The sequence below is a fragment of the Varanus komodoensis genome, unplaced genomic scaffold (assembly GCF_004798865.1).
Source record: "Varanus komodoensis strain SLA01 unplaced genomic scaffold, ASM479886v1 scaffold27, whole genome shotgun sequence".
NCBI classification, from domain to species: Eukaryota; Metazoa; Chordata; class Lepidosauria; order Squamata; family Varanidae; genus Varanus; species Varanus komodoensis.
This window is the reverse complement of record NW_025335701.1, coordinates 10,304,197-10,316,104: the sequence shown is the minus strand read 5'-3', so window position 1 is coordinate 10,316,104 and position 11,908 is coordinate 10,304,197. Positions and strand designations below refer to the sequence as shown.

The following is an 11,908-nucleotide window of genomic DNA, read 5'->3' as shown; positions in this document are numbered from 1 at the left end:
CCATATGTATTAATGGGCACCAGTTTGGAATTTAGGCTCAAGACAAAACACACGAGGGTGGTGGATGAAGATTTTATTGTTCCACAGCCAAGCAGGCTTAGTTCTTGGCAAGCACCTCCTGGATGAAAGGAAGGAGCTCCGTGACACGGGCATAGACCCCGGGGATGGATGGGGAGCAGCGGCTGCTTCCCCAGGACACAATCCCAACCAGTTTCCAGACGCCGTCCTTCTGGCACACCAGGGGCCCACCGGAGTCACCCTGCGGAGAGGCATCGCGGCAAAAGGTCAAGAGAGGCTCCCTGGGGAGAATGTGGGGCTTCTCCCTGCCATGGGCCTCGGAGCCCTGCCTCCCCTTCCAGGTGGCGAGGGAAGGCCCGACCCCTTGCAGACTGGAGAGCAGACACACACGCGCGTGCCTTGAAGCAAGCAGTGCTCTGCCCCGGGGACTGAGGGGCAGGGTTTCGGCAAAAACGGCTCCCAGGGATCAAGCCCAGGGGCAAGAGCAACAGTGGTAAAGGATGGGCAGCAACGCGAGACCCCCAGGAAGCGACCCAGAGATTCCAAGGCCATTGCTGTGACCGAGCATCTCGGGGGGGGGGAGGCCTTTGGGGAGGGCTGGCACACCAAGTCCCCCCTACCTTTTGATTTAGTGGCTACCTGTGGAATTTTGCCAGAGGCTGTTACAGAACAGCTGCTGGGGGTTGCCACACTAGAGACATTCAGGGGGAAACTGGGCAGCCCTCTGAGTGGGAGGGTGTGACTTGTTGTCCTGCAACAGCGGGGGGTTGGACTCGATGGCCTTCATGACCTCTTCCAGCTCTACTATTCTGGGATGCTATGATTCTAGTCATAGCACGGCTGGGACGGTGAGGCCGGGCAACCCCAGTGCACGGACTTCTCAAAAGGACCAGGGAAAAGCCACTTGCCTGGAAACTGCCTCCAGAAGCAAAGGAACTCTGTGCAACCCGAATCAAGGGGGCTCTGGAGGGAAGCACTTCCAATACGCCACTGCCTCCCGGTTCAAAATAAGGACGTGAGGGCGTCACACCATAAAATCAGGATGTCCAGGAACCCCGGAAAGGGCCGAGAGGGGAGATGGTGGGCCCCACGCTGGGGACCCCAAGTACGGGGACTGGGCTGGGCTGGGGGAGACCCACCATGCAAGAAGAGGCTCCAGCAGCTCCGGCACAGATCATGACGTCTGCAATGCGGTTGCCCCAGTATTTCTTGCACCCCTCGTTGGACAAGAGGGGAAGAGCCACTTGCTGCAGCTTATCCGGAGTATATTTGTCTGAAATAGATCACACGGGCAGAGGGGTTCACCGAGATACAGGCAGCGGCAACCCAGTGGGATATTTCAGTCCGTCCTCCACGGGCTTCAGGCCTGCTGCACGGTGCAAGCGCGCCCCTTCCCTTCTCATTCCAGCCCTGCAGTAGCTCCCCGCGAGAACCCTGCACGCGCTAGCTGGGTGCTCAGGGGTTGGCCAGGCTTCGGACAGGAGGCCTGGGGAAGGCTGTCTGGAGGCTCCTTGCACCTCCTACAAGCAACTTTGGATCAGGGCTGCAGTGGGTGCGGGACAAGCCTTCTCTGCTTCCAGATACAGCCCGGATGGAAATCCCATCCCATCCCGGTCTCGGGAGCCGAGTTCGCTGCTAGCGGGTGTCTGCACATTTGCTCCTCCACAACTTAAGTCAGGCACAGCGCCTGGCACAGCGACTTGTGCAAGGGAATCAGCCCAAGAGGTTAGAGGCCCCTCCCACCGAGTCAAGCCCAAATCACCCTGTCTCCAAAGCTTTGCCGCCTGCTGCCCTTCTTCTACTGCCCTGACGCTGAGCACATTTAGGAGGAGAAATGCGCAGATTTTGTCGAAGCTGCCCCATCCACTTTTCGTGGATTCCTGGGCATCTTTTGCACAGGCGACAGGTTTGGATTTTTAAACCAGAGCCTTGTTCCACTAGTGCTGAAGCCAAGAGCTTCCGCTGCCCATTCGCCACTCGGGCCAGTGCCAGGATATTACCAGTGGGGTTGGTCAGGCCCCAGCCGGTGGTGACGCAGGTCATGCCTTCTGGAAAGACATCCGTGGCCTTGGGCAGACACACAGGGGACACCTGTCTCCTTAGCTTCACCGGGGTGGCAAGTTTGAGCAGCGTGATGTCGTTGCGGATGGTGAACATGTTGTACTTGGGGTTCTTGAAGACCTGCCGAAGGAAAGGCGAGCGCTCAGGTCCAGCCAAGAGAGTGCGCAGCTCCTCCACCTGAAGAAGCTGCCCCCGCGGTTGGTGGTGGGGAGCTGGTGGGGGGACCGGGGACGATTAGAGGCGGCAATGGTTCTGCATGACCGCTGCAAAATTCCCTGCATGAAGTGTGGCTGCTGCCACGTCGTGTGTCTCCAGAGGAGGCGGTGATCCTGAGAGCGAAGTTGCAAGGTCGACAGAGCGGATGCATTTTGGGGAGCAAAAGAAGTAAGAACTGGAATGGAGATGCTGCTGCGTTTTGCAGCCTGGAATCATGGGAAGAACAGAGACTTTGCAACCCAGTGCCTGCAGTACCTCGGCCTGGAGGAGCCGTTAATTCGGGCCAAAATGCATCAAGGGGTATCTGAAAACTGGGGAGATCGATGTGTCCTTACACACCTGGGCAATCTTTACGATTTGAACATCTTCTCCAGGATGGCGCTGGTCAAATTCACCCAACACCACCAGGTGACTTGTCCTGCATGGAAGAGGGAGTCATGAAGGCGACACAAGGTGCATTCCCCAATCAAACAGGCACAGGAATACATGCAGCGCTTTGCACGACATCACTAATTCCAGCCCCGACCTGGAAAGGCAGAGCTGGCTGGCCAGCCTGCCGGGGCCAGGAGGCATCGCAGCTGGGAGAGAATCGCTTGCCCGGGTCAGCCCTTGAGTTCAAGTGAGGAACGTCAGCCATTTCTCGAGCAGGAATCAGGTCCAGCACCAATGCCCAGCATCCTTGGAGCGTTTCCTGGGTCGCAGCGTCCCAGCAGGGCTGTGAGCAGATGCCGGCTCAGCATCCGCTGCATATCATTCTCTTCCTCAGCCAACTGGATTTCACCGCCATTTAAGTGCCTCTCATTTTGTGCACAAATAATTCCAGTACTTAAGTAATAAATACGTTCGGGATACACTGTGCTAGGTAAGAGTGCTTCTGAGGACATGCAGAGTGCATTTCTTTTTCTGCTACTGGTATTATTGTGGGCTGCCAGGGCACCATTTCTTTGGCAGAAAGGTGGGATGCAAATCAAATAGATTATATAATGAAATAAGAATGCATTAACAACATTATCAATAATATTCCTATTCCTATTCATAATTTTACTGAAATTATTAGTAGTGCTAATGATAATAATAGTAATACAGATATTAATGCACAAGTCATGCTATCAATAATAGTAATACACATGGGAGGTTTTGCCTGTGGCATTAAATGGGCAAACCCTCCAGGGAGCCCGCCTTCCTCAGAATACGGCGCCCCGGAACCTGTCCCCTGAGGAAGCGACGACTCGCAGCGAGCCCCCACACGCGCGACACCTGCCCACCTGACGTTGCAGTGGGCAGCAGTGACCACCCAGTCCTCGCTGATCAGGGACCCTCCGCAGAAGTGGAAGCCGGTGCTGTCCTGGGGGGTGGAAAGAACAGGTGAGCTGCTGGGGAGGGCCAGCCGGTGTCCCTGCTGCAGCGCATCCGCCCTCTCCGCACCGCAGGAGTGGGGTTCCCCTCCGCCATCAAGCAGGCACGGAAGCAGCCACAGCCGGGACCTAGAGGAACATCTGCCGACGGGGAGGGGATGGCCCGCTCATTTATCTTGGTCAGGAGCTGGCAGCCTGCACGGCAGGCCTTAGATGCAGGCAGATTCCTCCCCTTCTCTGCGTCTGCCTCACCTGCCTGGCAATGGAACAAGAGGTGCTTGGCCCCACACACCTGCAGGGTCCGGGCTGGGGAAGCCAGCCTGGCCCAACCAAACCAGCAGCCACAGCTGCATCCAGCAGCCCCCTGAGCGGGTGGACCATTATGCTCCTGGTTTGGATGGAGCAGACCAACTTCCACAGCCTGGACCCTCTCAGAGGTGTTGTTCAGAGACCCCTGCCATCCCATAACCAGGCAGGTTAGACAAGAGGGGGAATGACGTGAAGAAGCTCTCCTGGCGCTCCCCTTTCAGTTCACTCGCGCTTTCGGGGCTCCAGACCAAACGATGTGGTACCAGCTGCTTACCTGCAAGGAGACTTGCCACGGCCACGATCCAGGCACTGCCTCCTCACCATTGACGATGCGGGCATAGCCACTGAGCGTGGGCTGGATGGCAGGAATGCCACAGCCTGCGGGAAAAACAAAAAGCTAACTCTGGAAAAAGAAAATTCGCTAGTGGGATGTGGGAGATTGGCTTGGCCTGCGCCAGGAATCCCGACGCGGCGACACACCTGGCTTTGCTTTTGCAAGAACGCCGTGTGCCCAGCGCCAGTGCCGCGGGAGGCCTTTCTTCACCCGGGAGCTCGTCGCCGGTGCCCTTCATCTTACACCTAGCGTTCCCCAAACCAGATACAAAAGGCCATCTTTATTAATGGACTCCCAGCCCAGAATATCCCTGCCTCATGGTCCAGGATCATGCGTCCCTTCCAGTGTGACACCAGGATGAGTCTCCCACACGACAAAGCACCACCGCGCATCACCACAGCCGTGCCCCGCAGCCGCAAAGAGGGCCACGCAGACTGCCTGCGCCGATGCAGACTGGCATCCATCCTAGCCATTCTCATCCCCATCAGAAGCAGTGGGTTTGGTTAATCACATTGATTTAGGACCAGATCATCCTCAAAGACCTCGCGCCGCAAGTGGAAGAGGTTGCAACGATACGCTGCTGCTGAGAAGACCCCCTTTCCCTCCACAGCCAGCAGCCAGCTGGGACGATGGGAACACGCCCCCCCCCCCCGCCCGTGGAGTGAGCAGTGCCGCATGGCCCAGCCGCCCGAGGCGCCGGGGGTGCTTGGCAGACAGTTGGCACATTTTGGGTAGGTGGGCCCCTCCTCCCACGCCAGTGCTCCGCCGGGATCCCAAGGGGCAGGCATCTTCCCCGCCACTGCCGCACTGGAGTCCCTGCGGATTTCTCCCTGCGTGGCCAGTGGCTCGCGGAGGATGGTGCTCATCTCCATTTCGAAGGCCATGAGCTGGTGCTGCCCAGAGACATACTATTCCCTTTTCATTTCGCTTTTCCTGGAGATCAGGAAAGGTGTCTGGCGAGTCCACCGGTTGGCAGCCACAAGTAAACACCACTGGGGCCCTTTGGAGGAGCCACCCCATGTTTCTGCGGTTGGCTTGCGCATGGATGTGCACATTAAAAAAATCCATAGCACGTAAATGCAATTGTTCACGTTCGCTTGAAAAGGGCGAATTCCAGCCCTCAGCTGGGAAAACACCGGTCCCAAAGGGAAGGTCCCTTTGCTGAGAAGAGGCTGCTCTTGTGATTTGTGCACCCTCCCCAGCTGAAAAAAGAAAAGGGTCTTCCTAAATTGGGTGTGTTAATCCACCCCTCCCCCAAACTCCTTCTTCTCAAGAAAATCTTATTTCTTTATCCTTTTGCTCCTACTAGTCTCCACGGGGGAGACTTTTGGACTTTACGCCAAGCCCCCAGTGGCACAGGAAGGGTTAAAAGTGCACCCCATCATTTTTCAGGGGAATCCCCATTTGACAGTTACCAAAGGCAATGAGTTGGTCAAGCAAGGGGAGAAGGAAAAAACCCTTCCGCATGTGAAGGTTGACGGCGGGGGCAGAGAAAACTCCCTTTAGCACGGCTAAGCCAACGTCCCTCGGTGCATCCAAAGGCAGCCAGCTATTGGGAGGGGGCTCAGAGAAGGCTTGCTGGCGTCCCCCAGCGTCCTCCCCCAGTGTTCAGCGACACTCTGCCGAATTGCTGGAAGGGCCCGGATGGCCCCTTGGCTCCGGACTGCGGGCAGGGAGCCTGAGTGGGGTGGCAGACAAGGCCATGGTCCCCAAGAACGAAAGCGTCCTGCCGTTTCGATCCTGATGGTGCCGTTTCTGCTACGGCACTGCCATGACAATGCAGAAAGCAGAGCAGCCTTTGCTTCCCAGGAGGCACCGTGGGCTCTTCCCGCTCGGCGGCTTGACTCTGCTCCAACGCCAGTCGTAACAGGAGCATACGCGCCGTTCTCTGGTTCCGACATCGCATCCTCTCCCGTAGGAGCAGAGGGCACGTGGATGCCAAGGGTGACCCGTGGCTCAGAGACAGTGGGACCCAACCCCACCGTGGCACCTGTCCCCGGTGACACTTTCTTCAGAGAGACGGAGAGAGCCCTCAAGCCTGCATCCCAGCCTAGTGGGCAAACCTCTCCAGGTGCCGAAGAGGGCAGGTGTTGCTTCTCCCGCCCCAGTCCAGCCTCTTGCCCAGTGGGACTGCAAGGGCTGAGACACTCACCAGCAGCAGCACCGAGGGCGGCCAGGAGGGTGAGGAGCCAGAGGGATGCCATCTTGATCTTGAATGGGTGAAGGACACAAGCCTCGCAAGCCTTTATATGCCCAGCGAACGGGCATGCCTGGCAAAGCGAGCTGATTTCCCAGGCCCCTGTTATCTGGGGACCTTGAAGATAAGCCTGGCCTGGCTTGGGGGGGACAGCCCCCAGTGCTGACAGGGCTGGGAGCAGCAAAGTGGAGTTCTGACGGTTGCATTTCTCGATTTTGGAGCCCTGGGAGAGGCCGCATGGATGCCGTGTGTGTCTGCAGTGAGGAGGACAGTGGCCTTGGGCATTCCCACAGATGCCTGGCTGCACTCCAGATGACTGAGCATTGGAGATATTTCAGCGAGATCGGGGAGCATGGGCCAGGTCAAGGTTCTGAGATGAAGCGGGGGGGGGGGGAGTGGAGGCTCTCTCAAGGCCAGGCACTTCACCGAGCCAGGCCGTTCCTGGGAATGGCCAAGATGGACAGCCAGGGTAGGGGTCTCTGAGGATGAGGAATTCCCAGGTGCAGACCAGACCCCCAGTCTCAACCCCATGGCGAGGCATCAGCAGGGACGAGGGCCCAACTGGACGAGCGGTGCTCAGAGGAAAGGCCTGCTTGCCTTTGGAAAGCCTCTCCCCCTCCTCCCGAGCGGATGGGGCCCAGGCATGCTCATAAGGAGAGTTCCTGGAGGAAAACACTCGACTGAGGTCAAGAAGCTACTCTGTGCATGCTCAGAGATCCGTTTGGGTGCCACAGAGAAGGTTGCAGGGAAAACGGCCGGTGGCGGGTGAGGCTCTGAAGGGGGAACCCCGTTGCTGCCTTTGCAACGGACGTGTCCAGAGAGCCCTTAAGCAGGGGAACCTGAGCCAACTCCTTCCATCTATAGCCAGCACTGCTGATGGTTAGGGTCATGGGAGTTGTAGTCCAAGAGCTGAGAGGACCTTGCTCCCTCCTCCCTTGAATACATCTCATTTCGCGTACGGGGAACAGCAGGACACAAGCCATTTCTTCCCAAGGTGCAGGGAGGAAGTTTCTCCCCCCCCCCCCCCCCCGCCACGTGCAACTTATCCACTTATCAGGAAGCCCCAACAATAAAACTGGGGGGGTGGGGTGGGGGGCAAGGACAGAGGACATTGCCCCACACCCCTCCATGGTCAGCACCTGAACAGCAGAGAGAGCAAGCTCTGGAGTCACCTCGTCCTGCTTCCCTATTTAAATTCCAGCTATTTCAAATGCTGGAACTGAAATTGAAATTGAAAGCTGGCTGTTTCTCAACTTAAATTCCAGCAATTTCGAAAGCGGCCCCTGTACATATTCATTTGCAAGTGCAGGCAGAAGCAAGCCGGTGTCCCCCTTCGGTGCCCTGGACCGCAGCGAGCTCTGTGCTGGCATCTGGGGGTGGGTGTCTGGGTGGAAGATTCTGGGGTGCCCTTGCAGGACTTGGCCAGTTCTGGAGAGGCCGTGCATGCTGGGCCTTTGACAAAGAGGGAGGCGGAGGCGGCCTCACCTTCCCTGTGGCTGGCCTTCCCAGGGGGCTTGTCCACCGTGACCACAGAGCTGTTGCAGCGGGGACGGGGAGGCAAAGGGATTGCTGAAGAACAGCCCGGACACGTGTCCTGGGCTGCGAACAAGGCAAGATCGCGCTGCGGAAGAGAGGGTGCTGTGGGAAGTTTGCGCTCACCGGCCGAAGCACATTTCTTGCAGGAAAGGAGATGAACTCCATGCGTTTTGGAATGATGCACATTTCTGGCCAGTATCGTCTACGTGGAAAATATTTTAAAGAAAATATGAGGAAAGCTTGCTGCAAGAGTCACTGTGGGCTGCCGTGCCCATATTGGTCCCAGTGCTTTTTTAAGTACAGTGGTCCCTTGGCTCACGAATGCCTTGGATCATGACCAAATCGGGTCGCAAACAAAAATTTCATGAAAATTTTAACGTGGGTCATGAACTCCGCATTGGGTGGTGACCAAGATGGCAGCCATTCCCCCCCACCCCGGTGGGGAGATGGCCACGTCCGCAGTCGCGCTCCTGCCGGAAAGACGGGCGCGATCTCGGCCATCTCCCCCGCATGCCCCCAGCACGAAAGCGGCCACCTCCCCACTTGGGGCGAGGAGGTGGCCGAGATGGTGCCTGCCTCCCCCTCCCCCAGCGCGCCCCGTTAGCACCTGTCCACCCCCTCCCCCCGCCAGTGTGCTGGGATGACCGGCCCATCTTGGTTGTGCGGGGGGGGGGGGGCAGGGAGACGGCCGCGCTTGTGCTTGGGGTGGGGGGGCACTCCTTGTTCTTTGTCACTTCGTTTCACATTTTTGTGACTAAAAAAAATGGTTACAGAACGGATTAACCTCATTTACATTGACCCTTATGGGGAAATTTGACTTGGCTCATGACCAGTTTGGGTCACGACCAGAGTCCTGGAACGGAGCAGGTTCGTGAGCCAAGGTGCCACTGTAATTGGGAGTTTAAATTTGTTTCCGTTGGTGCCCTCTTCCACCCTCCCCTTCTGGGGAAACACCGGTTCTTGTGCCAGAAGCCGCGTGTTTGCTCTGGCCCTGCTGCTGTTCTCAGCTCCCTCCTGGCAGCAAAGTTTGCCTGCTGGCCGGGAAGAGAGCGGTGATTGCATCAGGCACCTGGGCTGTGAGAGCCCTGAAAGGGAGAGAGAACGAAGCCAGGTGTGCTGTTGGAAGAAGGCGAACATCAGGCGCTCCGCGCATGGCCCTGGGCAGGGAGCGGGAGCTGTCATGGTCACAAGGAGCTTGTTGACCTTTCCTGGCGCAGGCTGCCCCGTGTTCCAGGCACTGCCCAACGCTTTTATCCTGCTATCGGCCCTCCTCGTTCATGGAAAGGCAGGGGGAGGTCGGGTGCTTGGCCATCCCAGGTTCGTAACCCTTCCAGTCTGTCGATGCATCATGCAGAAGGGTCCATTACAGAGAGAGGGAAGGCGAGGGGGACTTGGGCACCATCGAGCTGACTGTGTGGCTCGCAGGTCCTGGTTCTCCTCCTCCTCCTCCTCCTCCTCCTCCTCCTCCTCATTGTGGCTGCCACGTCCTCGGTGATGGACAGCAGAGCAGGTAGAAAGTGGCATCTGCTGCCCCCAGCAGGGGGAGGGGCAGGCTGCGAGGATGAGGAGCAGCAGCTAGCGCAGGTGCCCTCTCAGGGTGCGAGGCCAGCCCTGTGGCAGGTGGAAGCGAACTTCCGGCTGCCTGGCCCGCAAATGGCCACGGGGGCTCCTGTGCAGCTGTTTCTTCTGGAACGGCCTCGGCCCGTTTGCTCGCTGCGGATGCATCCCAAGACGGCTTTGAATGCCGAAGCCTCAGTCCCGTGATGCTTGCAGAGGGTCCAGAGGACCTGCGTTCTCCCATCGCTGCTTCTACCTTTGTTTTAGCTGGGGGAATTCAGGGAAGGCGGAGCCCTGCCTCTTGATGCACCAGGACCACTGGCCTGGAAGCGACCCGTGACGGTCTCTGCGTTTTTCAGAAGGGCAGGAAGCCAGCGAACCGGGAGGCCTCAGAGCCACTTCTGCTGGGTCCTGCAGGGGAGCCCCATGTTGGATCGTGTGCAGCCTGGTGTTCGGTGTGCGGAGAGGCCAACTGGATGCACATGGGAAGTACGGGCACGCAAGAGCCAAGGAGGGGCACACAGAGGCTGCGAGGCCCTGGTCCTGGACCTAGTTCAGACGCGGCCAGTGCATCACAACCAGCCGTCATGGAGAACCTCACCCTCTGCAGAAACATAGAAAGAGGGCGAGTCAGAAGGGGCTTCCCGGGCCATCTAGTCTGACCCCCGGATCCAGCTGGCTCCACTCACGACATGCCCACCATGTGGACGTCCAGTCTGTCCTTGAACAGCCTCCCCGATGGGGCCTCAGCCACCTCCCGGGGAAGCCCATTCCACACCCTCGGGGTCCCGACTGTCAGGAAGAGCTTCCTGGCATCCAAATGGATCCTTGGCTCCCTGAGCTTTGCTCCGTTGGAGCGCGTCCTGCCTTCCTCTGCAGGGGAGAACAGGTCTCTACCCACCTCCGTGTGACACCCCCTCACATACCTGTATGTCGCCAACAGATCCCCTCTGAGTCTCCTCCAGGCTGAAGAGACCCAGTTCCCTCAGTCTCGCCTCATGCCCCGTCCCCTGCAAACCGGCCACCAACCTTGTGGCCCGGAGCTGCACTGACTCCAACCTGGCTATATCTCGCTTGTAATGAGGGGCCCAGAACTGAACTCAGTACTCCAGTCCACTTTTAAAACCATCCAAGACAGAGCCTATCACGAAATCTCGTGGAAGTGCATTCTATGGACGGAGGTGAAGTGAAACCAGGACTCACGACGATGCAGCACAGGAGATCCGAAGGCACCAGGCAAGCAAGCGAACGAACCAGAAAAATTCAGAAAAAGGTGTTTTTTCCCAAAAACATATTGGGGAAAAATGAATGATGGCACGTTTTCTTTCCGAATGATACATAAAATGGTTCAGAAAGAGTGCTCATATATTTACTCCCCAAGAACATTATCTAAAAACTAAGTGAGAGATGTTTGTGGAAGACGTTGTATAATATCAGATTGTTATAGTTCTTGTGCACTGAGGGCAAGCCGTTTTAGATTGCACACGGTGCCTAAAATACACAAATGCAAGAGCAAGCGCCATCACCCCCGAGGGGGCACTGCGGTGTCGTAAGAGGAGGGACGAGCTTTAAGTCTCTTCGCTGCTTCAGGCCTTCCTCTTGCTGGAATCGTTGGCGGATCAGTTTCTACCCTCTTGACGAGGCCCCAGAGGACTGGGAGAAAGTACACAGCAACAAGAAGTTTACTGAATCGAACAGCAAGGGATTAAATGTAACTGAATAGAGAAAAGCAAAGTGTGTTTTACCTGCATGAATCTTTATGTAAATCATAACTTAATTGCTACCAGGCTGATGCTTTGCAGCAACCACTTGCGCACTTGCAGGCCAGCTGCTGCATGTTTTCTCTCCCTCAAATGGTGGGGCTGATATCTAGCATATGAAGCACTTCCAATGTGCAAATTCTAGTTGTTTTTAAAAAAACTTTAAAACTCGCAGTGTGGAATGTTTCATGCAAAGATGGGCATGATAAAGGACCAAAATGGCAGGGACCTAACAGAGGCAGAAGAGATTAAGAAGAGGTGGCAAGATTACACAGAAGAACTAGGCAAGAAAGAGCTTAACGTCCCTGATAACCACGATGGAGTGGTCACTGACCTCGAGCCAGACATCCTGGAATGTGAAGTCAAATGGGCCTTAGGAAGTCTGAGCAACAACAAAGCTAGAGGAGGCGACAGTATTCCAGCTGAGCTATTCAAAATCTTGAAAGACGATGCAGTAAAAGTGCTACACTCAATATGCCAGCAAATTTGGAAAACTCAACAGTGGCCACAGGATTGGAAAAGGTCAGTTTACATTCCCATCCCAAAGAAGGGCAGTGCCAAAGAA

At 56.8% G+C, this 11,908-nt stretch overlaps 1 protein-coding gene across 1 annotated transcript; it reads right to left on the bottom strand.

Moving 5' to 3' along the window:
* Window positions 1-97: 97 nt before the first annotated feature.
* On the bottom strand, window positions 98-6,497 carry LOC123025430 (chymotrypsinogen 2-like). Its single transcript, XM_044434134.1, has 7 exons — window positions 6,446-6,497; window positions 4,234-4,337; window positions 3,561-3,640; window positions 2,635-2,713; window positions 2,019-2,199; window positions 1,158-1,291; window positions 98-259 (listed from the first exon to the last, which is right to left on the bottom strand). Exons 1-7 carry the CDS (start codon window positions 6,495-6,497, stop codon window positions 98-100), a joined length of 792 nt encoding a protein of 263 aa, XP_044290069.1.
* Window positions 6,498-11,908: the final 5,411 nt, after the last annotated feature.